At 34.9% G+C, this 15,779-nt stretch overlaps 1 protein-coding gene across 4 annotated transcripts in view; it reads right to left on the bottom strand.

Moving 5' to 3' along the window:
- Positions 1-15,779, bottom strand: part of Gabrg2 (gamma-aminobutyric acid type A receptor gamma2 subunit) — an 84,281-nt gene that overhangs the window by 50,355 nt on the left and 18,147 nt on the right. For all 4 annotated transcript variants that reach the window (XM_005368192.2, XM_005368193.2, XM_026789797.1 and 1 more), the window contains exons 2-5: positions 7,521-7,672; positions 5,986-6,053; positions 3,945-4,165; positions 1,572-1,654 (exon numbers count right to left, since the gene is read on the bottom strand). In XM_005368192.2, coding sequence (XP_005368249.1) covers positions 1,572-1,654; positions 3,945-4,165; positions 5,986-6,053; positions 7,521-7,672 — 524 coding nt within the window. The remainder of the gene's footprint in view (positions 1-1,571; positions 1,655-3,944; positions 4,166-5,985; positions 6,054-7,520; positions 7,673-15,779) is intronic.

Below are 15,779 nucleotides of genomic sequence, written 5' to 3'. Positions count from 1 at the left end.
GAATTTGGTTCTAGTTCCCAGATCATGCAGAGGACTGAGGGTCACTTTTCTTTCTGTGAGTTTCCCCTCTAACAAATAGACCTTTATTATACTTGATTCCAGGCTAGTATAAAACTATTTCATATCACAACAACTGTGTACTATACTGTCCTTTTCTCAGTAAAATATGAACTTAATTAAAACTCAATGGTAGAATATTGTAGAGCATAGAACAAGGTCCTAGTTTCACTTTCTCATATGACCCAAATGAATGGGCGCATGAATGAATAAGTAAGAAATGAACATTACTTCAACTATTCATATATTAATAATAATAAATTAGATAATCCATGACCATAAAGTATGCTTTTCATTTTAATAAAATAGTCTTTGCTTTACACTTTCATTTTAATTTTGGTTGAATCTTTGTTTACTTTTGTAAAAAAGAGCAGATAGATGGCATCTACAAATAAGGTGGGTACATTTGTAGCAACACTGAGGATGGGAAAAGTATGAAACCCCAAAAGAACACTGTGGGGAGTGGAGTGGTGAGTGATTTTCTTTCAGCAGTAAGTGACATTACATTGTGTGCGTGTGTTCAAAGGACAATCGTTAATTGCAAGTTCATGGCACAATTATTTCCTGTTTTTGAGTTTCAACTAACTCAAAAGAATAGCAGCTCTACTTGGTTAGTAACAGACAGTAAGGCTATTCTCTCTAAAAGTGAGGGGAATGTCAACTTTACAACTGAACACATTTTACCCAAATAGATAAGCATGAAATCAGATATATAATGGGATGTTTTCTAAATTTATATTATGCACATTTATATCCTTGGAATTGATGACTTAACTGAGGACTGCTTCTCTTATGATTGGTCTTTTAAAATTAACTATGGCTATGACTTTATTTATCTTAGGAGTTTCCCTGACTCCCTCGCAGAGAAATTATGTTGACAAAAATGTATCCTTCAAAATCCATAAATAATTTTTCATGTATCCAATTATGTCCAACTGTCATATGAAAAACAAAGCAGAGAAAGGATAATCTAGCGTGAATGATTAACAAATAGGGAACCATTTAGAAAACTGATGCCTGTTTGGTTTCAAATATCTGTGCAGAAGTGTTAATGCTTAATTGATGGTAGGATTGTCAAAGCTCTTCTTGGTAACTTATATTATCCAATAAAGATAATAACAATAAGTCATGCTTTTATTGTGTTGACATGCCATGTATTTTTACACATATTATACTAACAGAACAGTGTTAATGTGGGGCACATCTTGCCTAAGAATATGTTTAAAAAAAAACTCTTTTGAGTCCATTGGAGGTATAGACTCAATGGTTATGCCCTTTCTATTGAGTTCAGACCTGGTCTTAACGTCCTCTCAACAGTGACTCTGGCAATCCATTATCTGTTTTCTAAAATTTCCCACTCAATGAATTCTACTGCAGAGCTTTTCTTAATTGGCGTCATTTGGAATTACAATAAAAAGTTCAGAATCTATAACATAGCCCGCAGCCACTATGCGACTTCTATGTTTCATTACATTAATTTGTGACAGGGCACAATACAAGAGAACACTGCTTACAACTGGAGAACTCCAGGGGGCAGGAGTGTTCGTCCATCGGGAAGTTGTGTAACTGCAGCTGGCACTCAGCATCAATTGTCAGCCTACGTAGAACGACAACAGAGAAAACCACCGGCATCATTTCTAAACTGCACACCGGCATCCTTTGAACTACAAACTAACATATCTATCATACAACGCGATCCTCAGTGGACAAAAAATTCTAAATTCCAGGTTAAAAAAATATTTCTACGTGAAAATTTTTATATAGCAACAGAACCATCTACTTCAGCTCAACCCAATTTATTGAAAATATGTGATTCCTTGTTTTGTGTTTTATCTTATTTATTTTTACAAATTAATTGCACACACTGGAGATTTCTCGGTGAATATATTTAACTTGTTTAAGAGAACAAACTGTTTTCAGAACTTGAGCACATTTACTGTTTACATCAATATGAATTCTGGCAGTTCTCTGATCTTATCAGCTAATTAACGCAAAGCCTTCTATTGGCAAGAACTTGCCGTCTTTAAATTGCCATAGGTGGGTTTTAAAATGCCTCTGCGGTGCAATGGACTTGCGTGCATTTTTACAACAGAACACCATGAAGCCATCAAATAGAATGCTATAAAGAAGGGGGTTATCTAAACACATAAAGGAGATGCTAAATGCACATACACTGAGAAATTGAGAAAGCCTTAGCCATCGAATTCCATTTTGTACATAATTAAAGCCTAAAGAATCCTGAGTTTCACGCCCTGGACTGAGACTCCAGGAGTCTAAATCTAAAGGAGTCCAGATGTTCTGACCTCCTTTGCAGAGGCATGGGAAAAAGTTACACTGTAATGGTAATGGTTGGTAATTTTCAAAACATTCACATCTGTGAGTTGGATTTCTTATAACCTACTATGCCACTGCTTAAGTGATAAAACTATTATTTTATAAGAGTTTAATTTTAAAGAATTTCCAATAGATATAACTTTTAATGGGCTCATTTAAATTTTTGTAGTGTAATAAAGCAATTAATGACTTTTCTGTGCATCTTTAATGCGTATAAGGCATGGACTAAGTGAACTATTTCCTAAGAATACACTGTTAGTGCTCTGTGATATTTGAACCTCCTCAAGGTCACATGACCAAGAACCAGTCAAAGGATTTGGATGTAGGCTTACCACTTTTCATAGCAGGGAGGACTTAATAATTTTCTTCTTATGATTTTTTTCAAAGAAAATCTTGGCTTTATTCATAAATGAGATTTTAATTAAATTTGATTTTTTATCAGAATTATCTCTCAAAATTAAAGTGAAATTATTACAAATTAAAGATAATGCAGATAGATTGCAGGTATAAATACAGAATCAGAAATATATAGCCCTATACACATGCACATACATATACAGACACTTTTAGTTCAGATAAGAAACTGAGCTAAAATCATCTTTCTTTCTCTATGTATGTACATAGTCTCAAGTCTTAACCAGGCAATAATTGACATTTTTAGGATACTTCCATAATTAAACAGTATAGTGCTTCCTCAAACTAATAGAACTAAAAAATGACTACAACATTATTATAAAATGATAAGACCCGAGATACGGAGAATGATTGCATATTTCAAAAGCCAGTTTGAGCTCTGATGTATAATACAGACTTTGATTTTCTCATTTCGTTTTTTAATCATTACCTTATCAGTAATTTAATAAGTTTAAATGACTTTAAAATAGACACAATGGCTTACTTTCGCAGTTGGAGCCATTTTTCTCAATAACTAATCTAAATGGTAAAGTTTCAGGCAATTTTAAAATAGTATGGTTCATATATTCAGTATTAAGAATTATGAGACATATATTTTACTGGTACCTTTTACATGCCAAAACCTAGAAGTGTGCTATTTAAATTTCCGCTAATATACAAATAATTTTATGTCTGAAATACTTATGTATTATGTATTATGCCCTGCAGTTAGCATTGTACCATCACTCTTTTCACTTCTAACAAACATGTGTGTAAGATCCTTACTTACCTGACAGCTAAGAAGTACTAGCTATAGTACTTCTATACTTCCATTAAAGAATGAGAGGTAAGTTGGTGGGGGCTCCACCTTTTCTAATAATTTATATCTTTGCTTGCTTAATTCATTGAAATAGAAAATGTAACAAGAGAAATGTCATGCTTCTTATGTAGAAAAGAAGTTTGATATGTATTCTAGAACCAAGTCCTTCCAATATCTTCTGTACATAGAAATTTTACAGTTGCCTGAGTTCATAGGACAAGACAGAAAGCAAAGAGCCAAATGCTTCCCTTTCTTTCCATCTATCCTTCCTTCCTAAAAGCATAGGGTTGATTTTGTTCTTTTGTTTCCAACAAACACCCCTTTCCCCTCCAAAAAATACCTTAAGGTATAGAGAACTCGACCATCATTCCAAATTCTCAGCATCCTGTTGGGAGTGGTGATCCAATGAGCATCAGCCTTTTTGGAGTTCCTGAAGAAAGTGTCTGGAATCCAGATTTTCCCCACCATATTGCTGTTCAACCGGAGAACTTTAATGGTACTGTTAAATTTCAAACGTCTGTCATACCAGGTTTGGGCAAAAAATATATCAATTGTATATTCCTGTTTTAAAAAGAACAGAGGATTTAGAGTGTTTGTGTTTCTCAGTCCCATGAATATTGCCAGATGAGGCAGTTTTGTTTGGGTTTTGAATAGCTCAAAAGGAATTAATAGCTTTCCTGATGATATCACTACCATATCTGGGTTTGACATCAGTTTCATAAAGTTTTGATTTCTGGCCAAATAGCCAACCCTTAGTGTGTCTGTGTATGACTGTGTGTTTCTCTGTGTTTATGTATGTGTTTTGTGTATGTGTATGTCTCTCTCTTTCTGTGTGTGTGTATGTCTGTCTATGTGTGTCTGTGTATTTGTTTGTATGTGTGTGACTCTTCAGAAATTTTTACTTTGGGTCATTCTTCTTACTAAATGCTTTTCACATGTTAGCTGATTAATATCCCACTTTAAGTCAATAATCCAAAGAATCAAGTCTTATAATAATAAAGAATATCATAAATAATGTACTATCCTCATGGTTCCAAATAACCATTCCTGGTTCTTGTATTACTTAATATCTTGATTTCAATCAGATTGGTTTGAAATAGGAAAAGTGGGACAGACAAAAATCAACTTATAGTTCTTAGAATACAGAAGATTCAGAAAGCCTCTTAGGTGTCCAGTAGCCTATATATATACACCATTTTATGCTGAAAAACTCGAGGCACCAGGGGAAGCATTGTTTTTTCAGAACCATATGCAACATCAGGATACGCTTCTCTCTCTTCTTCCACGCTGTTCTGTACCGCTTTTGTCTGTATTAGCTGCTACCGTGTCTCACCATAGCACACAACAAACAGTACACTGCTTATGTCTTATACGTTGCTCACAGTTTAGTTTAGGGCTTGAAGGTTAATTTTTTAAGAGAGAGAAGCTAATTTTAATAACTATTTTAACTAATTAATGCTGAGCTGAGAAGTAAAATGATGTGATAAATGTGAACACACTTTAGTATTAAACAAAATGAAAATTAAAATACAATAATAAAAAACAGCATTTTATAGAACTAAGAGACAATTTCTAAAAAACATAATTCTGAAACCAAGATAATCTCTTTCAATATACTGTCAATAAGGACAAAGCTAAATTATTACTTACAGACTGTCTTTAAATATTTAGCGCTTGTATCAGGACACTAAAGATGTAAAAAACTGAGGATTATTTTCATGATTATGTAAGTTTTATATCATTTTATCTGAGTCTCTGTATTTATCTGTATAGAATAAATTTATTCTAGCATGGCAAATGCCAATTTTAAATCATAATATTACCATAATTTATCATATTATTATACTATATGCTGTGTACTGAAATAGTATTTTTCTGCTATGTATTTTTACCACATTTGCTTCTTTATTTTATTTTACAATAATATTTATATTAAAATATACTATAAATTTATTCCCTTATATTTTGTGTTCTATAATAAATGTAGTATTTCATTTGTAGTATTGTATTTTTTCAGATTTGGGCTGAAAATATTATAAGTATGAATATTTTCTCTGGAAAAGATTTATAAATTGAAGCAAAGCATTATTTCTACATTGTCAATCTTCTAAATCATAAAAGAGTTTCATATTTTGCTGTAGGTAGCAATTGACAGGTTTACAGTGATTGTTGTATCAACATTAAATCAAAATTACACTCATTGATTTCATTTCTAACCATGTTTGAGTTTTATGACAAAAATCCTTAAATTTTTAACTGCTTCAATTGACATGAAAAAAATCAGTCTTTAAGTTTATCTTTCCTTTGCAAACTTTTGATTCCCTTTTTAAAAAATTCCTTATTATTTCTTAGCTAAAAACAAATTATATTTTAAAACTCACCATATTGATAGCATTCACTGGGCCAATGCTGTTCACATACATATCCGTGTGAATTAATGTCGGTTTCACTGCAAGGAAAATTAGAGGGATATAATTTTTGTTTGTTTGTTTGTTTTTTTAACCAGGAACAAAACTGTATTTTCTGTCTGTTTCTTAGCCTATCTCACTTAGCTGCATTAGAAATGATCACACAGGACTAATTCAGTATTAGTCAATACCTTAGCTTTTCATAATGATTTTTTTTCAAAGAAATATCTCTTTTTAAGTATGTTGTTTCAAAAAGCAAGTGTAGTAGTTTTTGGCTTTTTCTTGTTAGAGTATACAAAAGTGAAGAATAAAAAAAATCTTTTTGTTTTCTTTTCTATAGCATTCTCTCAGATATCCTGAATTTTATCATTTTTTTTTCTCTCTGAGCTCTAGAAACTGTTTGTGCCTCCTGACCCCACTTGATTGATGTATATAGAAACACGAATACTAAGTGGCAGGGGAATTATGTATTAAAAGTTCAAAGTAGACACAAACAGCAATAATGTGACATTGCTCTTGTCAGTTCTTTCACCACCACTTTGCCCTCAAACATCTCCAACCCACATCAAAACGAGATCTTCACTAATGACCTACTGGGTTGCTGTGACTGCGTAGATAGTAAAAAGAAACCGCCAGCAAGCCCATTACACAGCAATCTTATAGACAGAACTAATATTAAAAATAGGTGGTGTAATGCTAACAATCAAATGAATATGAACTATATTGATTTAAAATCTAATTAGCAGAAAATACACGAGGTCCTTCTGGGCTCTAATTCAAGCACTTTTATCTCATCTTATTCATTTTCCTTGAAAGTACCATGCCCGAACTCTCTGTGACAGATGGAATTCTTCACCAGTGGTAACATCCAAACCCTTCACTTCCTGTGAAGGAGGTTACTTCGTTGTCTCTTGACTTTGGGGTTGGTGGATCTTACTTGGACAGATACTGTCTGTACAAAAGTGAATGACATTCTAAGCCCAAACATGTTTAACCATCTCTGTTTTTCTCTTCTATTACATGAAAAGGATTTTCACAGTTCACACCCTGATTCTGGAATAGAATGAGAGACTATCTGATCCAGTTTGACTAGGCATAGGTTAGTCCATCCCCCACTATGATGCCAAATACTATGTATTGCTAGCGTCTCTGAAATTTTAGCTGGGTATTACATAGTTGTGTCTACCCAAAACCTTCTCTGCTATTCTTCATTTTGATTTCTTTTCTCTCTGTTGTTATTTCATCAGGAGTTTTGATGGAACAACAGCAGTAATTTTTTAACAACTAAAATCTTTATAATATCTAGAAAAATATCTAGCAGTTGTAAAGCTTCACCATTGCTACCACCAGGCTTAAATGCTATTTATATACCCTTTCTCTATATTGAAAATTGTAGGATTATAATTTTAAACTTTCTGGCTCTTGGAATATAATGATATGTTTTTCGAATTAAGTAACTAGGCCTGATGGGTCTCCTCTACAGCACAGAACCCAAAGCATTTTCATACCTCCTATATCAGGCCGGAGTTTGTTGTCATATCCTTCCAGTAGGTTGTTTAAGATGACAGTGACGTCACCCTCAGGAACCTTTGGAGTCAACACCCATGTTTTATTAGAAGTGTAATCTTCGTAATCATCATCTGATTTTTGGCTAGTGAAGCTAAGGGAAAAAAATATTAGTCACTAAACACATAGATTACACCCGAGTTGACTTCAAATCAGCCAGAGGAAAAGAGGAATGAGGCAGGATTGCGGGAGTGCAGGGAAACTGCAAAAAGTTTACCTGATGGTTAATCTAACCATTTATACTGTGCAGATGGAGATTAAAATGTATTACAATGTTTCTTACAGTTTTCCTGAGTGCTTTGCCCTCCTGTCTATGAATAAGACATGTGTTATCTCTTATTTTGCCGCTCAATGTTTGCTGTTCTTCTCACCACATGCCCAGCCTCATTAAAGACCTTTTTTTAAAAAAAAATTGGGAATGTGATATTTAAATTATTGTAAGGTACCTAATGATTCAGCAATACTGTCTCCTTCTTGCTTCTTCAAGCAGTTAATTTACACCAATCTATTAAGGAAACTAAGGGAGTGATTATTAGATTTACTCTCACAGCCCTCAGTCAGGCCCCTTCTCCTCGACCTGAGCCACTTAGGAAGAGTTCAGGCTGACTGCCTTCTTGTCCCCCAGGCTACATGATGTGTATTTTCTCCAATTTCTTGCACTGAAGGCTAGAGTCATTCATTTATCTTTCCTTGTTAAAAAAACTGTACTACGAAGAAAAATGTAGTTGCAGGCTTTAATTCATCGTTTGTCACAGCAATATTAACGGGGCTGGATGTACTGTATTCATATGAATAAAATTAGTTGTTTTGACTGATCAAATAGTCTCAGGATATACTGTCAGTCAGTATTATATGCTGAAACCAGATGGAAAATTCCTCATAATTGACAAAGAAGGGAGAAATGAATTAGGAAGGTGAATTGAACTCTGTGATTTATATCTTCCTCTGCTCTAAGTTCTAGCTCCTCCCCTCCCACATGCAACATTTCTGTATTTTTCCAGGTCTAGAAAAATGTAAGTTCTGGCCAAACCCTCACTTTTCACTTTCATCAGTACTGCAAGAAATCTGGGGATTGTGAAAAGTTAACAAATAAAGATTGACCCCAAACTCTTGATTTTAGCTTACTTTTCCCAATTATGTCAAAGAATGGATATCATTGGGTACCAGCTTGCAACTTTGCCCTGATGGTATATATAGATTTTAGAAATTTTTCATTACATTTAGTTATTTGGAGTTATTTATTCGGGAGTAAGAAAGTGTGCCATGGCACACCCATGGAAGTCAGAGTTTATGAAAAGGTCAGAAAACAACCCATGGTACTCTGTTCTCTCCTTCTACTATGTGGTTCCTGGGGTCAAGCTAGGGTCACGAGGCTGGGTGGTAAAGCCTGTACATGCTGAGGCATGGATTTTTTTCACATTTCCTCAATCATATAAAGTACTTACACAGTGTGGATGCAGTAAATAAGTTTAAATATATGTATATTTATACATAGGTATATAACATTGCATATGCGTATATACATACCAATGGATAGACAGAAAATGGATGATCAATAATATGTAGCTGTCCAAAATGGTAGGAGAATGGTGACTGAGTTGTTAACGTCGGTTGCAAAGAAGATAGAAGGTGATGTTTTAAGAGGAACACTAACTAGTTAGATTATCTTAGGAAGCAAGGACAATAATATTGTTTTTTTATAGCTTTGGGAAATAACATCTAATATTAAGTAAGTATGAAAAGCCTTATAGGAATGCACTAGTTAGTAAACTATTGTGCATGTACTTCACATGATGTTTTTGACTGAGTAGACAATGCTTCTCACCAAAGACACATGTTATTAAATGAAAATCATAGTATAATGCATGGAATACTTTCTTACAAGTTACTAGTTAGGGACATCTCAGAGGTCTCCAAAATCAACAAATGCTATCTAGGTTACCCACCATAACCACATGATATAGACCCTTATGGCTAAAGATACCACACATTTTGCCCATAAGACTTAGAGAAATCAATCTCAAACAAACTAGGAAAATCTCACCTGTTGGCTAGCTTTTATTGTGCCACAAAGGGCTACATAGTCTGCTACGGAGAAAAGAAATCAAGAGCCTCACCTGTCACCCAATGCTGCATACTGCCATACTGATCTACCATTCAAGAATTCACCTGTGTTGACTAGTCATTCTTATAGGGTAACTACATGCTTTCTTATAGTTTGAGTTATCTTCCTCCAGGGGTATATCCATGCCTAGTACTATAGTCCTGGATCAAGACCCATTGTTGGGGAAGTTACAGGCTCTACAGTAGTACCTGATATTATTTTCATAAATTGCCAAGCTGTTTCCTGAAGATTGTTTACACCCTCAGAACTAGACTCCTCTCAGGGGAATGTATGTGTGTGGGGGTCCCAGGGTGAGTAAAAAGTGGGAATGTTGGGTGTATATCATCACATATTATAGCATCCATATATAAAATCCTCAAGCAATAATTTTTTGGAAACATGGAAATTATATAACTAGAGTATATTTACGTGTAAAATTCTCAACCAAAAATTTACAAAAATAATAAAGTATATGGACAAACATCTACAAAGACACCATTTGACATTTGTATGTTAATGGGCATAGGATATCCAGATGAGCATTGCTTCCAGAGTGCCTTGACGGGATAGGGTAGACTGGCAGTGTTTCAACACCTCTCCAAAGACAAGTTCTCTGCTAGGAAATTGCCTCTAAGGGCTCAATTCCTCATTTCACCAAAGCACTGCTAAGCACTGCCTAAATGAACTCTAATCCTATGACCCAGATCTTACTTACTACTGTGTTTGGGGAGAGGCTTTCCAACAAGAAACTTCAATTTATTTAGTTCATGAAGAAAAGAATATTGTTAGTCCATTAAAAGTAATCATGATAGTATTTCATTACCATAATAATCCATGCAAAAGTGTAAGTGCCTTTTAAATCTATCTCTCTCTCTCTCTCTCTCTCTCTCTCTCTCTCTCTCTCTCTCTCTCTCTCTCTCTCTCTGTGTGTGTGTGTGTGTGTGTGTGTGTGTGTGTGTGTCTTTCCCTTCGCTCCCTGCTTCCCTGTCAGCCATAGGGATTCCATTTTCTTTAGTATAAGAAGATGATGATTAGGTGATTTATTTTTTATGGAAATTCTCATGCCAATAAATAAATATTCCAGGCACAGTGGTGCAATTACTTTTTCTTGCCTAGCAACTAAAATCAAAACTTTATTTAATGTAGAAATAAAATAGATTTGCTTAGAAGGAAAGATACTGAACTTAACTAATGACTTTCTCAATTTCATCACTTCCCTACCAACTGCTGAAACAAAAATCTGATTATTAAAAAGGAATACGTCAGTGCTAGTTTTATTTCCACACTTCACAATGCCCAAACAGACACTGAGAGAAGTTAAAATACAAAAAAGAAATAAGAAACATATATTTAGGAGACAGGTAAATCTGGTTTATCTTCTATATTAATTCTCACTTTATTGCCTGGAAAAATTTAGTCAGATTTAGAAAACCACAAGTTTTAATCTTTAAACATGGGGGATTATCCATACTCATATTACACTGTATACTTATTTAGCATCTAGGTCCATAATTATTATGGCGAGGTGACCATTGCTAGGTTTAACAGAATGAAGCCAAATGTGTAACTAAAGCATGAATCCATGGAGCTGTTTCAAGGCATTTACCTAACATTACTTCAGAAGAACTAAAAACAGATGCTTTCCAGGAGGAAAAATAATGAGCCCCTATATTATAAATAAACGAGGTTTAGTTTCTCCACAGCTCTCCCAGCTGAAATCTAAATTAAAGGGGATGATGCATGATCTGGGATCATTTCCAGATTTGTCTAAAAAAATAAATAAGAGGAAAAAATCTTCCCTCATTCATGGCAGGCTGTTTCACTTGGTCTTTAGAGGTAGGACGTCTGTGTTTACAAGGGGCTTTGTAAGGATGATGGTGTCTGAACAACAAATGTTGGACTGTGGGCACGCCTGCGTACAAACAGATGGATCATGATTTAACACAATCTATCTACTATGGTTGGCTTCAAAGCACACAAACTTGAAGATCTGAATTCAGGAACCAGTCAGCATCCCCTGGGGAGGATTTAGAGTTATTGTTTTTTGTAGTATCTTAAAAAATACCTTATAGAGGAAAGGAAATGCAATCAAATTGTTCTTAAGTTAATTGATCATAATTTTTAAAATTCACTTGTATGAAAACATCAGAGGAGTTGCGTCCACAAACCTTCATTCTTCTCATTTCTGGAAAACTTAAAGAGGTTGTCACAGGTCATCTGGCCAAGAGTCACAGGTCATCTGGACTGATAGTCTAAAGATTCTAAGGGGATTTTCTAGGAAGCTAAACTCTAAGATCCATCTATAGTCATAAGTCAGACTCTTTAAAGAAATTTCCAGTCATACATCTGTCATCCACATTCAGAGGGTCTAGTTTGGGCCTATGTTTGTTCTTTCCCTGTCTGTTTAGAGTTGGTGAGCTTCCATTAGCTCAGGTAAACTGTGTCAGTGGGTGTCCCTATCACTATCATGGTCTTTATCTCCTTGATCATATTCTCACTCATCCCACTCTTCAACTGAACTTTGGGAGCTCAGCCCAGTGCTCCGCTGCAGGTCTCTGCCTCTGTTTCCATCAGGTACTGGAAGAAAGTTCTATGGAAACATTTCAGATAATCATCAACCTGACTACATCACAAGGCCAATTCAGGCACCCTCTCCTCTATTGCTTAGGGTCTTAGCTGGGGTTATCCCTGTAGACTCCTGCAAATTTCTCTAATGTCAGGTTTCTTGCAAGTCCCATAATGGCTCCCTCAATCAAAATATCCCTACTGATTGTATTGGCTTTTGGGGAACCCATTTTTTTGGATGGATACCTTGCTCAGCCTAGATATAGTAGGGAGGGCCTTGGACCTTTGCCAAAGCAATGTGCCTTACCCTCTCTGACGAGTGGATAGGGGGTAAGGTAGGGAGGAAAGGTGGAGGGAATGAGAGGAGGGGAGGAAGTGGGAACTGGAATTGGTATGTAAAATGAAAAAAAAAAGATAGTTTGTTTTCTTATTAAAAAATAAAATAATAAAAAGCCGAATAGGATATTTTAGATAAATTCATGTTCCCAGTCTGCCTTAGTCATTTGAATATCTGTGTTGTAAATCATAGTATTCATTTGGTTTCTGTCTTTAAACATTAACATGTGGTTCTAACTAAGCCATAACTATAAACATTAACTCTTCTTCAAACTGATAATGAGCTATTTAGGAAAAGGCAGGGCTTGTAAGAAAAAAAGTACAATTACATAAACGATTAAAATTCTTGATTTTAGTACATATGTGGGTTGTTTGGAAAAATTAACTAGTATTTATTGAGTTTATATTTTCATCTATGTCATATTCTAATAGATTTACTAAAGTTCCAGGTTAAATAAGAGACTCTTTATTACACACTTCCATCATAAAAAAGAAAACAGTTGGACAAATTAAAAAGCCTCTCTTGCTTCATTTAGATGTCTATAAATCCTTTGATACTCACTTCCTCAAAATACAATCTATATTTCTATTTCCCTAACATAGGTAAGACAGTTGAATAAAATAATAAAAAAACAACATTTATTTTTATGCTTGAAATACTTTTAAAATGCCAGTGTGGTTTAAAAATCAGTTGCACTACTGCTATGTTGGTACTGGTTGCAAGTTCCTTTTGCAGGCACAATGATTCACATGAACAGTATTTTACATGTCATTATATCTCCCTCAGTTCATATATATCAGAGAATTGCTACCTTTGAATCATTTCTATTAACAAATTCTTGTACACTGGCGGATTTGCTCTCTTAATTTTATCTTCAGGGATGGAGAACTATCTGAGCCATGCACTAGCACATCTGGCTTTATGCAGGCTCTTGAGATCTGAATTGAAAAATTAACTGATCCACTGAGCCATCTTGTTAGCCTAAGAATAAATGCCAGTGGTTCTCCAACTGCTTAATGCTCTGACCCTTTAATACAGTTCTTCATGCTCTGGGGACCCCAAGCCATAAAATTATTTTCTTTTCTTTTTTTTTTTTTTTTGATTTTTGAGACAGGGTTTCTCTGTAGCTTTTTGGTTCCTGGAACTAGCTCTTCTAGACCAGTCACAGAGATCTGCCTGCCTCTGCCTCCTGAGTGCTGGGATTAAAGGCGTGAGCCACCACCGCCCGGCTATAAAATTATTTTCATTGTTACTTTGTAACTGCAATTTTGTTACCGTTACAAATTGTAACATAAATATCTGTGCTTTCCCAAAATCTTAGATGACCTCTATGGAAGGGTCTTTCAACCCCCGAAGTGGTTGTGACCCACAGGTTGAGAATTGCTGCTTTATGTGTAGTCATCAAAGAGACAACGAAAACATTATGTACATTAAATGACGATTCCAGTTCATTTTCCTTTAGGGAATAAATGAGTTTGTAACTGAGACCATTGAATAATAAGGCACCTTATTAAGTTAATAACAGTTAAATTTGGTAAGCTTGACATTGTAGACAGCAACGATTTAATAATCCATACTGAGGAATAACAGCAAAGCTTGCAGTGAAAGGTAATGGATGTGATCAGCTGCCCCAGTTGGAGTTGGGTTCGGAAAGCTACACACTCACAGAAGCAATACAGCACTATGATCCCGCTCCTTCCAAAGGCTGTATCTGGAAAGGGAGGATTTCTAGAAGGCTTGTGAGAAGGTAGAATAGATGTAAGTAAATACTCGTGCATGTGAGGAATCGGGAGAATCATTACAGTACAGTGCCATCTGGGACTCCATCCTGCTTTCTAGACTGAGAGTTCTGAAGGATATCTTGTTTTCTGACAGTGGTAATTATGATTGTAGAGTCTTCGGTAACTTTTACATGGCTCCCTTTCCTGGAAGAATGTGTAACTGACATACTGAGCAACGTCTAAGGAGTCCAGTGAATGGTTATTAATTGTGCATGCATGCAGATCATTCCGAGAGCAGATTGCCTAGCTTGGAATCACTTTCGTAGCTCACAAATAGTTCATTTTGTTCAAATAGGTTTATATCTGTTAATAAGTGTAACACTTTGACTGAATCAAATATCAGACATATATTCCAGTGCATAAAATGCAAAAATATTTATTAACAATCCATCACAAATTATGTTTCATTAGCTGAAATTAATCTTGACTACTGCTGTCAGAATCTCCAAATTAGCTTGGAAAACAGGAAAATAAATACTTATGACAGGTAGGATGGACTTCAACGTGTGTTGACACAATTTTAAAAATGAGAATTAAAAAACAAAAATACAAAAACGACAACAACAAAAAACCCCACAGGTTCAGACTGAGCATGATTGATGATGCTTGTATTCCCAGAACTCAGGAATCCATACAGGAAGATTCCATGAGTGTGAATCCAGTCCAGACTTTGTAAGAATTCTAGACAATGTAGCTTACATAATGAAAACTTGTTTCAAAAATAAAAACAATAACAACACAAAATCAGACCCTTTCTGTTTGTCTCTTCTTACTGTCTTGGATACTGTCAAAACAAACACTTGCTTTGATAATTTTGTCACTAGTCACTGACATCTCTTCATTTTCCTGCTTTCTTGTTTAAATTCATCAGAGAGATTAACATTTACAAAATTTGCTTTAAAAAGAGAGAATACTTCTTTCCAAAGCTCAAAGAAAGTATCAAGGAGAAGGATGTACTGAAAGTCAGCATCTTTAGCTACACGATGAATTATGCCTTAGACTTTTAGTTTGATTATTTACCCTCAATAAAATTATAGTTAGAATTAGCTTTCCACAAAGAGTGTCCTTCACTGATATAAAAAGATTGAAATGCACTAGGTGATGAAGCAAAACATGAAGGCAACTTCAATACTTGCTTAGAGCAGAGTTTCTGCAGAGAAAAAGTAATCAGGTTGTATTCTAGAATTACTGCCATGAGCCATTTTCTTTGGGACAGCCTTCTTGTCATAGTTTGTTATTATTTCACTTCAACATTTCTCAAAAGTTCTGTGATGTCATGGAATGACTTTTGCTTTCATACACCTCTAGAAAGAAAATATTTTGCTATTAACTGTCTGTCATGGGCATCTGTATATTCTATAATAATATCTACCAATCTTCTTTTTTTTTTTTTTTTTTTTTTGGTTTTTTGAGA

Source organism: Microtus ochrogaster, unplaced genomic scaffold, assembly GCF_000317375.1.
Source record: "Microtus ochrogaster isolate Prairie Vole_2 unplaced genomic scaffold, MicOch1.0 UNK30, whole genome shotgun sequence".
In the NCBI taxonomy this organism is placed as follows: Eukaryota; Metazoa; Chordata; class Mammalia; order Rodentia; family Cricetidae; genus Microtus; species Microtus ochrogaster.
This window is presented reverse-complemented; position numbering and strand designations above follow the sequence as displayed.